Source organism: Equus asinus, chromosome 24, assembly GCF_041296235.1.
Source record: "Equus asinus isolate D_3611 breed Donkey chromosome 24, EquAss-T2T_v2, whole genome shotgun sequence".
In the NCBI taxonomy this organism is placed as follows: Eukaryota; Metazoa; Chordata; class Mammalia; order Perissodactyla; family Equidae; genus Equus; species Equus asinus.
In genome coordinates this window covers 28,811,073-28,831,803 of record NC_091813.1, presented here as the reverse complement: position 1 = coordinate 28,831,803, position 20,731 = coordinate 28,811,073, and the positions used below count along the sequence as shown (strand labels likewise).

The 20,731-nt window shown below is 38.0% G+C and overlaps 1 protein-coding gene across 2 annotated transcripts in view; it reads left to right on the top strand.

Moving 5' to 3' along the window:
- The first annotated feature begins 338 nt into the window (after nt 1–338).
- The window catches only part of MAP3K7 (mitogen-activated protein kinase kinase kinase 7), a 69,150-nt gene continuing 48,757 nt past the window's right edge, over nt 339–20,731 (top strand). Inside the window, exons 1-5 of one of the 2 annotated variants that reach the window (XM_014866698.3) lie at nt 339–812; nt 13,758–13,868; nt 14,944–15,009; nt 15,513–15,558; nt 16,662–16,800. In XM_014866698.3, the coding sequence (XP_014722184.1) occupies nt 693–812; nt 13,758–13,868; nt 14,944–15,009; nt 15,513–15,558; nt 16,662–16,800 (482 nt within the window). In that variant the 5' untranslated portion in view covers nt 339–692. The remainder of the gene's footprint in view (nt 813–13,757; nt 13,869–14,943; nt 15,010–15,512; nt 15,559–16,661; nt 16,801–20,731) is intronic. The other variant, XM_014866699.3, reaches the window with a different exon arrangement.

Below are 20,731 nucleotides of genomic sequence, written 5' to 3'. Positions count from 1 at the left end.
CACATTGGGGGAAACACGTTTTCCAAAGCTTCTTAAAGAAACAATTCCTCTCAGCTTACTTTTAGCTTAGCTGAAAACTAAGCTTCGTCACAAAAATTCACTTCAACACTATCCCGTCCGTCTGCAGGTCTCAGAGAAAAAAGGAAGTGGGGTCTTAACACAGGACGCCAACCAGAGTTCAGAGCTTGGCTTTTTATCTTTCCCGCGGGTTCCTAAAGGACCAACCGCACCGACACTCCGGCGCCCTCCGCGCCACTTCCGTTCGCGCATTTTAATTACGACACTGCGTCAGCTCTCGCGGTATCATCCGGTTGCGGAGGCCCTTTAACAAAGATCTCGCGAAATTTGTTCTACAAGTCCAAGATAGCCTCTCACCCTCCCCTACTCCACCCCCCAACCTGTCTTTCCTTTCTCCGTCTCAGTCACAAAATTCTCCCCTCCCCTCCCTCGAGCTCACGGCCTTCCTCCTGTTTCCGATTTCTGGCCGGAACCGGAAGTTTAGTGGGCGGGGCCCGGCGGCGGAAAACGCAGCGGAGCCGGAGCCGGGACTCGGCTGTGGCCGCTGCTTCTGTCCCCGCCACGCATCGCCGTGGCTCCAGGGTGAAGGTCGGTCCGGAGGCGGGTGGGCGCGTGTCTCCCCCGGAGTGTCCGGGCGGCAGCCTTCCCTGGCCCCCCGGGCTCCGCGAGGGATCATGTCTACAGCCTCTGCCGCTTCCTCCTCCTCCTCGTCTTCGGCCGGTGAGATGATCGAAGCCCCCTCCCAAGTCCTCAACTTTGAAGAGATCGACTACAAGGAGATCGAGGTGGAAGAGGTGAGCGAGGCCTGGCACGGGGCTCCGGCCCCGCCCGTCGCCGCTTCTGCTTTGGCCCGGCTCTTAAGGCGCCTCCCGTCTCACCCTCCGGGCCCCGCAGGGTCCACCCCGGAGTCCCCACAGAGACTGGGTGTAAAGGGGACTCTCCGCGTTCAGCTGCTCCGGGGTAGCGCTCTTTTTTTCTCACTTCGGCACTCTTGAGTTTGGATTTGATAGTCTAGTGCCTGGATTTGGGTCATCTCAAACAGAAGGATGGACTGGTGAGGTAGTGTGGTCCTCCAGTTATTATGTCTGTAAGTAGTAAATTCATCAAAGACCGCGGCCGCTTTGGAGTTTCAACTCACTAAGACGTGGTGTTCTTAAGGGCCAAGGATTGTTTTCTGTTCGACTTCTAGCGCAGTGCCTGGCACGTAGTGGATGCTCAATAAATGCTTGGTAAATTAGCACATCGTCGTGTCTAATAAAGTGTTTCCCGAGTACCGAATGGTTCTCAGTTTCGCCGATTCCGCAGAGCAGTAGTCGTAATATTAAATCTTCTGCCTTCAGTTTCACTAATTTAGATGAATTTCACCATTAGTAATGTAGACTGGTCTAGAAGAAAAGATATTTCCAGTAGCATTTTCTGAAGAGATAACTAATGATTTCCGTGACAACCAGAATATACCACCAGACAAATCGCTGTTAGAAAACCTGAATCCATTCTTTATTCTGCAATAATTTGTGTTATTTTAGAGCAAAGTAATAATGTGCCTTTAATACATTGCTTCTTTTCAGATTCACAGAGGAGTAAATTGGTTATAAGGACCATAAAATTTAGAAAAGTAAAAACTGTGTATATATATTTTAAAGACACACTTCAGAAAGTGTTAAAACTTTGGTTGAAAATAGTATTTATCAGTTGCCATTTATTTATCATTTTTAAAGATTATTAAGCCCTTTGCTTAATATGCTGTAAAGAACCTGTACGTTCTCTATTGTAGATTCTCAAAGAGTTATCTCTACTTTAAAAATCCAAAATTATTTTTAGGGAATGGCAAGCTGAAAGTAGTGAGATAATTATCATTCAACAAATAAAATTTTTTCTATGCAGGTTTTGGAAGAATAATGGATTACTCAGTCATATTTTTTTATTGCATGAAGTGACCTTAGAGATCACTGAGAACAACCTCATTTTACAAGGTAGTGTAAGTGGGAAGGAGGCCTTTGCAGTTAGAGGAACGTTCAGAATATCAGTTATGCAGCTTATTAGGTGTGTGATTTAGAGCAAGTTTCCTAACTAACCCCTTTGAGCTTTACTTTACTTAACTGTAAAATAGGGATAATAATTTCTATTTCATTTTATCTGTATAACAGATCCTGTTAGGCAGTATGTGCAAGACACCCAACACAGTGCCTGACACATATTACTAGGAAACAGTTCCAGAGAGAGACAGTGACCTGCTTTAAGGTCACATGGCTAAAAGAAGGACCTGTATTTTGAAGAGAGGGGAATTTTTGTGTGTGTATGTGTGTTTTCTGTTGAGGCTATGATAAATTCCTTTTTCAGAAGTGGATAGTTGATCCAGCTTTCATGGCTAACATTCTTTCTTTTTTAAGAATAAAACTTCAGTGAGTCAGTATAAAAGAATTGCAGTTTTTAAATAAGCATTTACGTCTACTCTGTGGCAAACTGCTATGCTTGTAGACTACAAATTGTTATATAATAATAACTTGTACTTCATAGTCTAACAAATGCTTTCACAGACTTACATCATTTGATTCTTACAACCGTAGTTTTCACACACTACTTTCTAAAGCACTTATATTCTTGCTTCTTGGAAGAATGAAAGTTACTAAGGAGACATCATTTTGTTGCTCTTCCACCAAAGCCATTTAACTTCTGATTAGATTTTTATGTTTCCCAAGACCCTCTTTCAGTTTAGATAATGTTTCAACCTTTCTTTGGTATATTTAGGACATTCTTGAGGAGTAGATTTTTGGTTTTAGATGAGAATTTCTAATATTAGGCAGTCATTTAGTTTTTTTTTTTTCATTTTTTAATACTAGTTTATTTTCACTTTAGAGATTGACTTTGGATCTTTCTAATGTTGAGACTATTACATAATTTCCATCATATTCTTCACTTGCACATACTTTTTTTAATATCAGTTTATTTTCACTTTAAAGATTGAATTTGGACCTTTCTAATGTTGAGACTGTTACATAATTTCCATCATCATTTGCCCACATTAAAACAGTGTTATATAATCCAGGGTGCACCATGGGCACTCAATAACTATTTCTCATCTTAGAATCTGCTTCTAAGTCAAAATCATGAATAAGAGAACAGAGGAAGATGACCAGAAACAAAAAGTATTTTACATTGTTTTCAGTATTTTGTATGGTACAAATATATTGCCTATAAATAAAATTATATTCTATATTTTTCAGATAACAATGTAATTGAATTAGCATCCTATCAATTCAGTTAGAAACTATGTAAAAAAAATACTCCAACCACAGACCAAATTTGCAGTCATTTAATAGTGCATATTTTTTAAGCATCAGCTGATTTTAATCCTTACATTCCTAATATTTTGACTCAGTAATATCAGCGTGACGTTTCCTAAATTGAATTCTGATATCAAATTATGTAAGGTCTCAGCTTCAGAAATGTATGTAGGTATTTTTTTTTTAAGTCATTTAGTTTTTACCATTCTGGATCTGAGTATAAAAATGTTAGAATAAATTGTGAGGTATGTACATTGGGGACGAGGTTGCAAGAAGCAGTAAAGGCACTGCAGAGTAGTGAAAAGCGAACTGGGCTGGGTATTTAGAAAATTTAGATGCTGTACTGATTCTGCCATAATGTATTTCAGTAACCTTGAGCAAGGCACTTCATTTTTCTGGGTCTCTACTTTCTCGTGTAAAATGTGAGATTGAACAAGATCATTTAAGGTCTCTTCCGGTTCTAAAATGAAAACACATTTGTTGTTTCCAGTATTTATGCTCTATTTCCATGGTAAACTTTGACAGTGATCATCTTCTGTGGAATGTAGTTGGTGACCAAGTAATCCTGGTTAGACAGGGCAAGTGATATCCCCATTTTGCAGATCTTGACAATTGGTCAGAGTTTGATTTGCCAGAAACCTCATGCCTAAGTAAATGGTAGAGCTGGCAATTGAATTTGCAGTTTCTCACTTCTGAGTCAGTTGCTCTTTCCGTGGGATTTATTTACAGTGTTGTTTTAGTTCTTTCTGAAATATTCTGTAACCAAACCTTATTCTGAGGATGGGGAAACAAAATACTGATTTCCTTTACAGTAGTTAGTTGAATACTCTCCTCCTGTGCACGAATACTGCTAAGGTACTGTGAAAGACGAATAGAATAATCCTAGAGTTCTCTCCTTAAAATTTTTGACTTACTGTGAGACTAGAGTAAACACAGAACAGTAAATAATTACATTTTCAGAACCATAAATTTAAAACTATGAATATAATGTAAATTGAGCACTTAAGCCAAAATAGGGTTAATCACAGAAGGCTCCATTGAGTGGAAGAGAGTTTGAAACTGGATTGTGAATGAAGTAAGCATCATAGATTAGGAAGGGCACTAAGAGGAATTGTCTTTGCAGTTGTTCCTCTGGCTAGAATGCCCTTCCCCCCAGAACTTTGCATGGCTGTCTCCTTCTCACTGTTCAAGTCTCACCTCAAATGTTACTTCCGTAGAGGAGCATTCCCTGAGCACACTAGGTCTTTGTCACTTCTGTTATCCTTCATGGCGCTTATCAGTACCCAGAATTGTATATCCCCCAGCAAAATGTAAGGTGCCTTACTCACACTTGTAACTCCAATGCTTAGCACCTAGAAAGTTTTTTAATAAATATTTGTTGAATGAATAAATGAAGTTACCACAGCATAATCATGAGAATTCAGTTCCCATCTGGTTCTCTTAAATTACATGTTATAAAAACCAGTGGTTAAGATAAATGTAGTGATTTAAGGCAGCATTTACACTAGAAATGAAATCTAATTCTCTTTCCAAATGTTGATTCCTTTATACCTAGCAAATAACTTTTGTCTAGCAGGGGCAAAAGATGCTGTAAAGGATAAGATGCCATGAGTAAGCCGTTTATTGGTGGGCCTTTACTAAAATGCTAAAAAGACCCTCTTTGGCATGGTTGCTTTTTTAAATGGAGACCCACAGTGTTGACCTAAGTGTAGCATATGAGCAAAGCGTGTATAAACATTGCAGCATTTATATGCTCTTAAGCTTTATAATAGCGACACAAAAATTTTGTTTAAGGGGAAATGAAGAAAGAACTTTGACAGTGATATATATTTTGTAGTTTTAGGTTATAGGTATATGGGCAACTGATAATAGAGAAAAACCTGATTTATAGTGGCCTGAATAAACTGAGTCCATAGATTTATTAGTCAGTTTTTAATTATGGATATCCAAAATTATTAATAAACTCTTCCATGTGAAATTTAGTGGTCGTTGGTTTCAGTAGAAACCTGGAATTGTTATCACAGTGAAGAGGTAGACACAGCAATAACTTTTATATTGTGCATGTGTAGCTTAAAAGATGACAAGGGCATATTATTTGAAAGAAAAGCCTATTAAATGGGTCAGATGTCTTATGACAGGCTTTAAAAGACTACAAGAACAATTCAAAAGAAAGTTTGAATAATCAAAGCTTTACTTTTGTGTTATCAAATCTGTCTTGTCAGCAAATGGCAATTGCACTCTGCCACAGTTTATTAATAGATATTGAAGTTCTGAAATAGTTGGAGGCTCCAAGTTCTAACTAATAAATGTAAGATCTATGCTTGTTCTGTCATGTTCCAAATTTCTAGCCAGAGCAATGGCAGCATAGCCAGGGTCTATTCACATAGTCCACAGAACAGGGCCAAACCAAACTGACAGCTATAGTCACTGAACTAAAAATAATATGAATGGGGGACAATTAAGAATTATTTCTTAGTAAACTAAGAGCGCAAGGGCATACGTCCTGTTCCATTTAGTCTAGTTTAGCTGTTTTTTTGTTTTTAATAATTTGACTTGGATGAAGGAATGAAGTAGTCTTCCGTCCTAAAGAAAATTAGTCTTTAAAGGAATTACTTTCTCTAAATACAGACAACAAATTCTGGTTTTGATTTTTATGCCTTTTAATACTAATCACACGGAAATATTCTATATACCATCTCTCATGTACTTCTGTTATATTTTTTGTTAAGAAGTTAAATTTAGAGCCAGCCCTGATGGTCTCGTGGTTAAAGTTCAGCGTGCTGTGCTTCACCGGCCTGGGTTCGCTTCCTGGAAGCGGAACCACACCACCCGTCTATCAGTAGCCACACTGTGGCAGCTGCTCACATAGAAAAACTAGAAGGGCTTACAACTAGAATATACAACTATGTACTTGGGTTTTGGGGAGGAAAAAACAAAAAGGGAAAGCTGGCAACATATGTCAGCTCAGGGCAAATCTTTCCTGAGGGGGAAAAAAACGAAATTAAGTTTAAATCTGCTTTACTGTATGAGACTAAAGTTGTGGACCCGAAACCAAGAGGCTGAACCACAGGAGGAAGGATGCATATCATAAGAGAATTAATCTAAGAACATTTTAATTTAGAAAACATCCATAAATTTAGAAGGAAATATTTCTAAATTGACTTCCCTTTTAAAACCCAAGTACTCTTTGAACTCCTCTGTTCTTCTATTTTTACAGATGAGGGATTTTGAAAAATATCTAAAACATTTATTTCTAGGTTCACCATTTTGGATGGATGTCTTTGATGGGAGAGTTACTTATACTTTGGATGTCTGCCCCTTTTTACACTCTTTTTTTTTGGAGGAAGATTAGCCCTGAGCTAACATCCACTGCCAGTCCTTCTCTTTTTGCTGAGGAAGATTGGCCCTGAGCTAACATCTGTGCCCATCTCCTCCACCTTATATTGGGACGCCTGCCACAGCATGGCTTAATGAGCGGTGCATAGGTCCACGCCTGCGATCCGAACTGGGGGACCTCAGGCCGCCAAAACAGAGCACACAAACTTAACCGCTGCGCCACCAGGCCAGCCCCCTTTTTTACACTCCTGGTGAAAGTTGATCTTTGGGGAAAACTGTCATTCAAAATAATTGTTAATGATAATGTGTTGAAGAAATGTATATTATTCAGATATGAATGCAATCCAAAAAGCATATTTGATTTGTGAACTTGAATTCGAAATTTAATAGTAAGTAAAAAGTGACTTCCTTTCAGTGTTTGTAGTTTGATTATTAGCTTTTTCAGTGTTTACCTCAGTTCCCACTGTCTTAATTTGCCATCTCTGCCTTTCTTTTCTGTTGATCTACCATGTTTCACGAAAAGCAGTGGATTGCTCACGAGAATTCTCCTTTTTCTTTCTTCTTGTCTCAGTGCCCTGGAAAACTTTCATAAATAATATCGACAGCAGGGGAGTGCTCTCTGGTATTTGTGATGGCTTCCACTGAAGTATCTTGTCTTACTGTTAATTATGTGTTTAATGTAACCTAATACAGTCATTCTCAAACATCAGAATCACCGGAAGGGCTTGTTAAAACACAGATTTCTGGGCCCTACTCTCAGACTCGGTAATTCTGGGTTGGAATCTGAGAAATTAGATTTCTCACAAATTTTGAGGTGATGCTGGTGCTTCTCCCCCAGAGACCGCATTTTGAGAGCCATTGGCTTAATGCTTTTGCTGTTTTTCTGTCTGCTTTCTTCTTGAAAGTCTTCTTTTGGCTTCTTGTGACACTCTCCTGGTTTGCCTGCTTCCTTATTGATTGCTCCTTCTCAGTTTTTCTGATTCTTTCTCCTCTGTTTGTGTTTTAAATGTTGAAGTGCTTCAGACCTCAGTTCTGGGACCCCAGTATTTACATATTATTTTTTGGTGATCTCTTCCCGTTGATTGACTAGAAATACCAACTAAATGCTGATGACTCTCCCAAGCTTTTATCTCCTGCCTGACTTTTCCTCAACTCATGTTTCTGCTTTGTTTCTGGGTATCTCCACTCAGGTATCTAATACGCATCTTAAACTTTATATGGCTAAAACAGAACTCACTGTTATTAAAAAAACAAAAATCTGCTTGCTCTATTCTCTCTTCTCATTCATTAAAGTGTTGCCTAATCTAGACGTTATCCTTGATTCTTCTCTTTTCCTCTCCACCCTTCCTGCTGCATGGAGACCATCAGCAAGCTCTTTTGACTCTACCTCTAAAACATATCCCAGATCTGCCCATTTTTCTGCACTGCCATTAAGCTTGTCCTCGTTAGGAGAGCTATTCTCTCTTGCTTGGGCTGCTGTGATAGCCTCCTTCCTGGTCTTATTTATATACTTTAACTTTCCTACAATCCATTCTTCACATGAAAGTTAGAATGATTTTTTTTTTAATGTAAAATCATATTATGTGTCTCCTCCTTAAATTCCTCCACTTGCTTCCCTTTGTACTTAGACTGAAATCAAAACTCCTTTTCATGGTGCAGAGAGCTGATCAGAATCCAGACTGCCTCTGTCTCCAGCCTCAGCTTGCATCACTCTTCCCTTCTCCTACTATGCACCGCCCACACCAAACACTGCAAGTATTTCTCCAGGTCATCACTAAAATGGCACCTTTCTCAGCGAGGCCTTGCAGGACTACCCTGTTTAAAATTGCATTGGGGAGGAATACACACACACACACAAAATTATGCTCCTTTTCTTAGCACACTTAGCATTTTCTAAAATATTATATCTTTTTCTTATATGCCTTGCTTTCTCTTTATTTGCCTCCCTCCCTAAGAATAGGAGCAGTAAGAGCAAGGATTTTTGTTTGGTTTGTTCACTTCTATGTCTTGAGTGCCTAGGATAGTACCTAGCCTATAGATGGGGTTCAAATATTGTTGAATAGGGAATGAGGGGTTTTTTTCCCTTTACATTAGTTGTTTCTTCTTTGGTTGTTCCTTGAGTCATTCAAATATCAAGGTAGTAACCTTCTCAGATGGCCTTCCTCTGCTCGTCGGCCTGAAGTTTCCACCAGTCTCTTTGTTATACCTTCTTATGTTTTTGTTTTCTACATGGCATTTTTTTAGTCTAATACTTTTCTTATTCATCTTTTTATCTATTGACTGTCCTTTCTCCCCTTAATTGAAAGTACACTCCATATAGATCAGGGCCTTTGTCTTATTTACTGCTCTATCTCTGGTATCCCAAATGGCACCTGAATATAGTAGACATTGAAGAGATATTGGTTTAGGGAGTAAACAAATGAAGTTCATCATTGTCCTGGCATAAGCCTCACTTTTTCCCCTTGAAAGCAGGAGACCTTGCCCATTTCTTTCTGCTCACTGACTAGGCCTTCCGCTTTGATGTTCATTGATCCTTGAAACTCAGCTGAGCTCTACATTTAGTTCCCTGTCTTTGAGCCGTCTACAGCCTCTGATATGTGTGCCAACGCTCTGCCCTACGCAAGCCTCCTTCCTACTGTCAGAATAGTCTTTAATTTTCAGTTACCATGCTTTTCTCGTGGGAAGAGTTTTTCTGTATCATTTCCATGTCTGTTGGGGCTGAGATAACATGAGTAGGGCCTCCCGCTACCTATCTCCCTTGCCAGTCTTACTCATTTGTAGCTTCCCGTGTTGGCAAAGTATATTCTATGAGGCTGCCTCCTCCTGGGCATCTCAGTGAGAACTGGGTGAGGGTTAAGTCCTTTCTGCCCTCACATCCATAAGTGTATCCCAGAAGGGGAGGAGGTGATTCTTGAGCCACCTTCACAGCCTCTCACCTTTGGCTCTCTTCAGCTGATGTTTAAAAAATTGTGTTATTATTTTGTCTTGAATTTCTTCTCTACTTCACTTGCATCCCATGAAGGTAGGGGTCAATTCTTTATATATATATATTTTTTTCACCCCTAATAACTCCACATTTGTGCCATTTGAAAAAATGGAAAGTCATTTTTTAATACTGTGATATGGTGTTTTATAAGAAATATATGTTTAGTCATTCAGATGACGAAAATATATTTCTCATATATATTCCATCTTTGTCCGTGGTTCCTGGCTCACAGCTCCCAAAGCCCTCCAAATTTCCTTCCTAAGTGATGAGAGCAATAAAGATGTCTCTCTCTTTTTTTCTTTTATGTCTTTTTTTATGTCAATGAGTTACTTTTGAAGCACACCTTAGAATCGGGGCTGGTTGCCAGGAGAACCAATCATGTGATTAGAGGGTTGGAAGTTTTAATCCCAACACCACCACCCCCGCCACCACCACCACCCCACCTCTGGGGAGACGAGAGGGGCTGGAGGTTGAATCAGTTACCAATGGCCAGTGATTTAATCAGTCCTGCCTATGTAATGAAGCCTCCATAAAGACGCTAAAGGATTGGGTTTGGAGAGCTTCAGGGTTGTTGAACACGTAGAGACGCGGGGAGAGCAGTCCACAGAGAGGGCTTGGAAGCTCCGCACCCTTTCCCCATACCTTGCCCTGTGCATCTCTTCCATCTGGCTGTTCCTGAGTTATATCCTTTGTAATAAACTGGTGATCTAGTAAGTAAAATGTTTTTCTGTGAGGTGCTCTAGCAAATTAATTGAACCCAAGGAGGGGGTCACTGGAACCTTTAATCTGTAGTCAGTTGGTCAGAAGCTCAGCTGGATTGGGGGGGCAGTCCTGTAGAACTGATCCCTTAACCTATGGAATCTGATGCTCTCTCTAGTTAGATAGTGTCGGAATTTAGCTGAATTGCAAGACACCCAACTGGTATCTGAGAATTGCTTGGTAGTGTGGGGAAACTCGCCTCCGTACATTGCAGTTAGTGATCAGAATCATTAAGTACACAGAAATTTTATTCTTTAAGCATTGACTCTGCTTCTAACGTCACTCCTTTGAATTCATAGCAATTTTTTTTTGTCGTATATTTCAGTTTATGTGTACAACCTTGGGCATCTTGGACTTTCTTTATCATCATTTTAGATCTTTTGTTTCACCATACATATGAAATATCTTACGGCCCTAATGTGAGTGGAGGCTTCTTAAGGCCATGGGTTCTCATCATACATGAATATGCCTATTTTGTCTTTCAGGGTGTTCCAAAAAACTGCTTTCTTAAGCAAAAGGGAGAAAGTTTATCATGTCCTCGTTTCCCCACATTTTGTTCCCATGCTTTTAAGTCAAAAGATCAGAGTCAGCCATCATCTCAGCACTAGGTGGCACTTGTGCATCACAGTCAGTCATACACACCTGACAGTTTTTGTGACAAGTGCATGATCCACATATATGTTTGGAATCCGTGCATGGGCATTCCTGAGAATAGGAAAATGAAGCAAGAAGAGACCTACTAAGTACTAGTTTCCTTGATGTATTTGTAAATACGTGGTTGAAGAATAAATTAAATTACTTCATAATCATTATTTCTTAGTAATATCAATAGGTAGGCTGGTCTCCATCCACAGCTTATTAGCCTAATATCCCCCTAAAGTTGAAATTTGTTTTAGGACCTGTTTGCTATTCATCGTGGTTAATTGTGAGAAATGAGTAGCACAGCTCCTTCCACTGATTCCTACCCAACTCCAAGCACTTATTGTTCTTTTGTAGTATTTAAGGAAATGCCCGGTTTTGACTTATGAACCTTATAGATATTCACTGAGGAAAATGTAAACATCTCCTTTTTACTCTCAAGAAAACAAAAGCTGAAAGATGTTAACTTGCCCAGCATTAATTGCTAATAGGTTCCGGAACTTAGATTCGAACTAAAGCCTGTGGATTCCAGAGCCCAGGCGTGCTCTCCATTATTCTAATGCTACTAGTTTTAGCCAGTACCTATTCATGTTAAAGTAACTGGATGACAAGTGCAAATGACTGATAATTGCTTCCTTTCTCTTATGAGAAGTGTGGAGGAGAGCAAGAGCCTAAACAGCAGGAAGACCCTGAGTACCGGGGGGTTGGAAAGGGAAAAAGGGAAAGTCACCAAAGGAAAGACTAACCACCAGAGGTGCTGGCCTTCTTTGGCCTAGAGGCAGCCCAGTTTCCTTTAAGCCAATGATGAATAGAAGCTGAATATAGAGTGAATTGGTTATTATATACCCTAGGCTTCAAATCCTGGGTTTTCTGAATACTTACTGACCAGTGGGATCTTGGGCACTTTGCACTGTGTGACTCAGTTTACTTACCTTTAAAATGGAGGAGGATTAAATGTGTTAATACATGAAAAGCTACCTGGCACATGGTAAACATTCAATAAATGTTAACCTTGTGTGTGGTTTTTATATGTTAAGCAGCATGAGAAATGTCCGTACCACTTTGCGTAATGTATGAAGTAGAATTTGAGCAATGGCTAGAGTGGCCGTACATCCCAGTTTACAACTACTGTCCTGCTTGTTACTGTTAACACCCCCTTCTTTCTCTACAAAGAAGCCGATGTTGATGATAAACTATTTGATCACCCTAGCTGCAGCTGACTTTGTTATAGAAGAGTTTTGTGCCCAGGATTTATTTGTGTAGGTTTGTGTGAAGCGAAGACTCCTCCTCCAAGGGAAGCTGAAACTGGTACTTTCTGATATATAATACAGATGTATGTGTACAAATTAGGATCTCTAACATTCTGCTGTTAGACTGCCTGACTTCAAACCGCATTTGCCATTTACTAGCCATATAGCCTTAGGCAAGTTAGTTTATGTCTTTAAACCCAGGTGCTTCCTCTGTACATTGAGGATAGCATTAGTACCTGTCTCCTAGGGTTGTGTAAATGAGGTAATGGAAGTAAAGCACTTAGCTCATTGCCTGCTACATAGAAAGTACATGCTAAAATGAGCTGTACTGGGAGGTAGATTTTTCACTTGAGGAAAAGGCATTGACACGAAGTACTTAGATCCGTTGAAAGTTGGAAGATCGGAGTAAAGGACACTTAACTTTACAATGATAAAATCTGATGATTTTGTTCTAACAAGTATCAGAAGCTATTTTTTTGTTTTGTTTTCTTCTTGTTCTTTTTATGTTATAGTAAGTTCATAGAAGTAGAGAGAATAGCATGAGAGAACAATGAACCCTTGAGGGTACCCATTGGTTAACTTTAACAATAATACAACACATAGCCAATCTTTATTTTATAACTTTTTAAAAATAACGTTTAATAACCCATATTTTACATATCATAAAATTCACCCATTTGAAATGTACAATAATTTGTACAAATATACTTGTTTTTACAACCATTACCATAAATCAGTTTTCAAACATTTTCCTCACCTTGGTAGGATTCCTCTTACCTGTTTACAGTTAATCCCAATTTCCACTCTCAGCCCCAGGCAACCACTGATCTTCTTTCAATCTGTGTAGATTTGCCTTTTCTGGATATTGCATATAAATGGAATTCTACATTATGTGGTCTCTTGTGTCTGACTTCTTTACCTTAGCATAGTGTTTTTAAGGTTCATCCGTGTTGTAGCATATATCAGTAGTTCCGTTTTCTTGACAAACAGTAATTCATTCTGTAGATAATAACACATTTTGTCTATCCTTCACAATCACCAATCTTTTACCATCTATATTTTCATCCTTTCCCGTCTACACCCTATTGGATTATTCAAAAGCTATTTTTAATTTCATGAATATGATAGGTCAAAACAGTTTTTAAATGTTCCTGCTTTTTATTTTTTCTAAACCATATTCTCTCTATCCTCCCATTCATCTTGCCTGTTTTGGTTTGATTTTGTCTCCAACAGTCTTTTTTGTTTGTTGTTTTTGGTTTTACTTGAGAATGAAGAAGTGTCTAGACCATAAATTTTCAAAAACAAAGACAAGTGCATGTCATTCTCTCCTCACTTTAATAAAAATTCATACTTGTTCAGTGGCAAATCCAGAGAGTACTGGTTTCTGAAGTCTTCTTCAATTAGTCTTTCAGATTGGCTTCAGTGTTATATGTTAGGCTGGATCTATTTGTTTCTAATTCTTAGGGTGTTTTTTTTTTATCTCAGGTTGTTGGAAGAGGAGCCTTTGGAGTAGTTTGCAAAGCTAAGTGGAGAGCAAAAGATGTTGCTATTAAACAAATAGAAAGTGAATCTGAGAGGAAAGCTTTTATTGTAGAGGTAAGTTGAGATGTCATTTCTGTTGTCGTATCTTCACCCATGATACATTGTGAATTTAATATTATGAAAAAAAGTGTTTGTCAAGTGTAAGGTTGGAATTACTAAGGCATTGGTAGTGGGAATGGAGAAGAGGGAATTAATTCAAGAGCTGGGAGATGGAGTGTAGGGAAGAGTGTACAAGTAGGCAGAAAGAGTGCAGATTTTAGGTCAGAGAGACCAAAGTTCAAACTCTGGCTGCACTACTTCCTACCTGTAGGTATAGCAGCTCTCCTACCCTCTCTGAGCCTTATCTTAAAGGTCCCTCATCTTTAAGATAGAAATTATAATACCTACCTTGCAGAGTTGTGAGAATTATACAATATCTATAAAGTGGCCACCAGGGCCCAAAATAGAGTAGGTGGATTATTCAACCATAGCTATGAAGATGATGATAATCACAATGACATGACTTCTTCTGCTTTGCGTAAGTCAACTCAATGCCATCTCTGGATGGTGTCCTAACATTTCTTGGGAAAGTTAATTTCTTCTTCTTATATGTGCTTACATGTACTTATCTTGTTCATAACTCCTGTTATAGAACTTTGAACATTGCTTTATTTGTTTACATGTCTGTCCCCCAACTAAGCTCTAGAGCGGTGATTCTCTGCCATTCTGGGCAGGGCCTTAGGACCACAGTGCCTGCTACATAGTAAATAGTGATTTGAATGATTACACAGTTGATTAATGATTAACATTTTGTACAACCCTAAGAGTTTAAAGATGCTTTGAAATCAGTTCTTAAAAGATTAGCACTTTTTTGGGGGCCAGCCCGGTGGCTGAGTGGTTAAGTTCGCGCGCTCCACTGCAGGTGGCCCAGTGTTTCGTTGGTTCGAATCCTGGGCGTGGACATGGCACTGCTCATCAAACCACGCTGAGGCAGCGTCCCACATGCCAAAACTAGAAGGACCCACAACGAAGAATATACAACTATGTACCGGGGGGCTTTGGGGAGAAAAAGGAAAAAAAAATGTAAAAAAAAAATCTTAGAAAAAAAAAAAGATTAGCACTTTTTAAAAGAAACTTTAATTTGTTACAGCTTCGGCAGTTATCCCGTGTGAACCATCCTAATATTGTAAAGCTATATGGCGCCTGCTTGAATCCAGTAAGTTTGTCACTTTTTCATTGTCACCTGTCTATAAGAAATGACATGGCAGGTGTGTGCAGTTGTATAGTTTATGAAGCTATATTGATTTGTTATGTTAGATTATTTCTGAAAAAAAATTGTACTTTATGTATTTGTTTCTAGTCTTTGAGTAACACAGTATATTGGAGGAGTTGTCTTAGGTCGTCTTATCCAGTAACCTCATCTTTTTATGAGGCTTATGATCTCCTGTGACAGCACCTACTCATTAGCATAGGAGAACATCCCCAACTTCTTGTGGTTATATTTTTACGTACATCTCCACTCTTAGACAGTGGGCCCCTAGAAGAGAAGATCTTAGATCATGGATACTTTTTTTTTCCCTCTAGTGACATTCACATGGTAGGGGCCAAAAGAATGATTTTTAATGCATTTATAAAATCAAAGGTTGAACTAAGTTATCTGTGATGTCCCCTAGAAGCTACAGCTCTGTAGTTAATTATTCTGGCATGTGTTTCCTTTAGGTGTGTCTGGTGATGGAATATGCTGAAGGGGGCTCTTTATATAATGGTGAGTGTCATTAGACCTGTCTTTAGTAGAGTAAAATAATTGAAAAGCTTTTAATATAAACTATAAGTTACTTAATGTTCTTCACAATTTACCCTCAGAGTCCCAAAAGGAGGTAATTAAAAAAAGAAATCAGCTCAAGATTAAAAATGAAAAGATGCTACAACATTAGTATATGAAATTTAGAAGTCTAAGTATATCAATCTTTTAAATGGATGGTACTTTTCATAATGTTAAAAGCATTTAAGTAAAGTAAAATTTGCTTTTTAAATAGATTTTAAAATATCTTCATACTTTTTTTCCTTTTGCTCTATCTTAGCTTTGAGCCTCCTCATTTTAAAACTCTTTAACCATACTTCCATTTCATTCTGCTTTCTTTTGATTTCTTTTCAAAAATAAAATTGAAAACTCACTTCATAGAACATTTTAATTATAACAGTGGAAGAAAGCTGTGTATCATCTGGTTACCTTTATAGAAGAGAGCTCTTTCACTCTAAGAAATAGCAACCATATATGTAAATGTATTGTCTCTTGTTATACCACTTGTATAAAATAAATTGTTGCATTTTATTTTTTAAATTAACATTATTCTATGTAAGTTTTTACTTATGTTTACTGCCTATGTGTTCATCTGTTGTTAGTGGGTATCTAATATGCCATTGTTTTATTTGGGTGAACTATTTCTAGTTTTTAACTATTATAGAAAGCATCACTGTAAACATCTTGATACATATTAAATTGCTTCCTTCTATACTGTTTCTCTGTATCTCTTATAGTAGTGTGTCATATTGCTTATAGTTTATATTATTATTTCAAAGGCTGATCTATCAATATGAAAAAGTTGGTAATGTATATTAATTTTACTTGAATATATGTATAACATTTAATAGAAGCACTATTGAATGTTAGGTACTTATGTGGTAGTTATCCATTTGAAATTATTAGATATTTCCATCACTTTATTTAGAAAAGACTTAAAAGCACGATTGATGGGAGCATGTGTAGAAAAATACCCAGTCATGTGTATTGTGATTGTGCTTGTGCTCACCTTGTATCTTTTGTTATATGCAATAAAGTTCTTTTTAGTTTGTGCCTTTGTTTTGCAGTGTTGCATGGGGCTGAACCACTGCCGTATTACACTGCTGCCCATGCCATGAGTTGGTGTTTACAGTGTTCCCAAGGAGTGGCCTATCTTCACAGCATGCAACCCAAAGCTCTAATTCACAGGGACCTGAAACCACCAAAGTAAGTTCTAGTCATGTGGTGGCTCTCTCGCCACCCCTCACCCATCCCCTAATTCAAGCTGATTGTTGCACATGAGTTTCTCTTTTCTATTCCCTTTTGGCTTGCATCAAGAGTGTTTATTTTTAACTCCCGTTTATCATTTAGTCATTTATCTAAGCTTGCATTTTAGAATCTTGTCTTTAGTGGGATTTTTATTTTGGTCAAATTTTTATTTTTAATAACTCCTACTTTGGATTAGCGTACTTCTAGAATCATTAGTCTATAAATCTTATTTCGCACCTGCAGTATATATTATTGTCCCTAGACAGTTAGTTCCATGAGAACACAGACACATCTGTCTTGTTCCCTGCTGGATCCCTAACAACTAGCACAATGTCCACCCATAGCAGACATTCTAAAGAAATTTATGGAGTGCTTATTATTTGCCCTTTCAGATGAAGGCAAAAGGGCATGTCTGGCATCCCGGATTTCTCCATCTTAAGGATCCTGGGACTTGGAAAGATCTTCAAAATTCCCTAAGTAGGCACTTTAAAAGTCTAAAACTTTTGGGGTTTTTTGTTTGTATAGGTGCTCAATTCAAGAAAACATACATGTGGTATTTATTGTCCCCTTTTTTCTCTAATTTTTTTCTGTATCTACCCGTGACAAAGTAAAAAAGTCCCCACATGCCCTCTCCCCACCACGCATGGCTGCCATATCAGTCCTCAGATAAGAGGTTCCCCCTAGGAAATCAGTCTCAAGTATTCCATTCTCTTGATACTGGTTTAAAGCATTAAAGTGTCCCTTCTGGATGTAACTTGTCACTCTCATGTCTAATCTGATACACTCTACATAGGTTCCAGCTTCTTGGAATCACTGTTCTCTCTGGTGTACTTTATTTCTACTCCCAGCCTTAAACTGATTTCTCTTTCCCCAGTTCCCTGGTCAAATGTTTAAGCCCCAGATTCATGACACTTTTATTTTTTTTAACTCCTGAGGCTGTTGTCTTAGCTATCTATCCTGGCTGGTAAAGAGGAAATCACGTAGGCTTTTTCTCCTGGTTGTGGAGATTGAGTCCTCCTTATTCACCCTATAGTAACACAGAGCTGAATTATCAAAGCAAACTCATGAAAATCATAACTCTTATCCAGCAACAAATTGCCTAATGATTCAAAGGGTACAGGCAAGCATCAGGCATAAAGCATTCTTTTCCTGCAAGAGCCAGAAACCATCAGATGCAACTCCCCAAAGTGTTCCTTTTCTTCTACATTAGGACCTATTTTGACTTTGGAATAACTGGCTAGTTATTAAACGATATACGTGAAAATATCTCACAAAACTTTTCTAACAGCTTTTCTATTCTGTAATTACACAGCTTAAATGACTACCTCTGTTCTCCATCCAACCGCACCCCATAAATCCATCAATTTTAGGTTTATTTAACCAGCCTATTTAGACAGACCAGATATGTCCTAGTAAAATCATTGTAGATAGGGACTCTCTTTTTGTTAATAAATACCATTAACATGTTTACAAGAGGTCTGGTCTAGGTCATTCATTCCTCCTGGGCATTGTTGTGGTTGGACTCACCTGTAGTATTGCAAATCATCTTTGGGGCACGCAGTATTCAACTTGGGCTTTAGCATTAGAATTGATTTTTCACAATGTACTTGGGAAAAGAAAGTTCTTTGGAATGGCTATGCTTTCATGTACCATTGCAAGTACAAGCACACATGCTATATTTTGTTGTCACTGGAAATTCCAGCGTACAGATGCTGTGGTCAGGTAGAGTTCCTCAGAATGGCATATAAAGAAGACACCTGCTGATTTGGTTGGGTGTTTTATTCGCTATCAGTTGGTGCTTTTGCCCCTTTTCTGTTTATCTTTTGCAAGTTCATTGCGTGTTCTTCAATAATAAAAATATGGTTTTGGTCCTAACTGTGTGAAAGTAAGCCTACAAAGATAATTTAAGTTCATATTTCAGTGAGCCTTAAATGTCATGCTCAGAGCTTGTGAATTATTAAAGTCTTATGAGTAAAAGAGTGCTAATTGTAATAGTAATAGTATATAAGTCATTCAGAAAAATTACTGTGTTATCTTGATTGTACCAGAATGAAACAGGGAAAACAGTTACAGAGTTCTTATCTTTGGTAAAGAGTAGTAAGAGCTGCAACAAGAACAGTGAAATGGGAAAAATGTTTTTGTTGAAGTGCATATAAAGGTAAATTACATTTAGCATTCTTTCCACTTTCTGTTATCATAGAAGTATTTGTGGCATTATGGAGATGACAATAGTAGTTTATCTGGCTCATCTTAGTTACGTTTGACTAAAAGAAAACTAATTTTCTAAATAATCTCTCCAGTTAGAATTTTAGTACAAAATTATATACAAGGAATTTAAGTGTCTCAAGCTCTACAGACTGAGCTAACTGGGTGACTATATACAAGGAATTTATAAAACTTGTCCTTAGAATGAATCCCCATATACTGCTGTTGAATACTACTGCAGTATAGTATGATGACACAAAGTACACTGCGCATCTGTATTTCTCTTTGTTCTCAGAAGGAAAACCTAAGTAAGAATATGCTGCTTGGTGATCGTGCTTAGGTAATACAGCACCTAGGAAAGTCAGAATCTTAAGTTCAGAAGATTTTTCTGGAAATCATTAGGTCATTTTAACCATAATAGAGTTATATTCCTCCCCCCAACACATACTCGAAATGTAAAAATGGTTTAGGCATTGAGCATTTTTAGAAGTCTCTTCGAAATAAGGACATTGAAAATGAGGACCATTTTTTTCCTTCTTATATATTATTTTGGTTTACTTTCTTTAATTGTGTGTTATTTTTAAAATAATACACGTTTGTGATTTAAAAACAAATTCAGATATTATAGAAAAATATGACATAAGTCTTTCCTGCTTCACATTTCTACTCCTCAAAGGTAACCAGTTTTTTGGGGTTTTTTTGCTCAGGAAGATTAGCCCTGAGCTAACATCCATGCCAGTCTTCCCCCATTTTATATGTGGGTCGCTGCCACAGCATGGCTGACGAGTTGTGTAGGTCTGCATCGAGCATCCGACCCCACAAACCTGGGCTGCCAAAGCAGACTGCGCCAATCCCAACCGCTAGATCACAAGGCCAGCCCCCCGCTGTTTTATTTTTTAAGTATATATTGGATTATACTATATACAATTTTGCTTTTTTCTCTTACATGGACATCTTTTCATATCAGTATACACAGATATTTACCTCTTTATTTTTAATGGATAAATAATATTCCTTATTGCCTGTTAAGGAAGGTGACTACTTAAAATAGAAACTATTCTCGGCCTTAGGAGCAATCTTAGACTTGGAAAACTTGATTTATAGAACTGCTTTTAGAAAATACAATGCTACTGAATCATTTGACGTTTTGAGATTCTGTAAAGTTTTCAGTGCTCTAAATTGGTGCTTCTCAAACTTTCTTACCCGCCTAGAACTAAGTTATGGTATAATATAATCTCAGTAGGTCTGAGAGTAGAGCCTTCTTAAGGAAAGTTGCATGTGAATTTTGCATTCAACTTCATATATCATGCTATTTGTTTTAAAGTTAATGTTAGGATGTTAAAAATACCTACAACTGAGTAAAAGTGATGGTCCAGGGAGACATGCCAGCTTTAACCTGGGCCTCTGTAGGCTCTCTGCCACTTATCCCAGCATACGCTGATATACTGGCAAGGTTTCATATGCTTCTTTGAAAAGCACATAAAGTTTAAGCCGTGATATGTATGCTTTTAAATTCTAACATCCTGTCTGTACTTGTAGGGATTGAATAGAAATATGGCTTTGATTCTTATTCTCACATAATAAGAATTTGATACTGCAGCAATATGGCAAAGCAGATGAAGTGAAAACCATCCTACAGCAAACCCCCAGAGATGCTACATATTACAACAAACATCCTTTTACA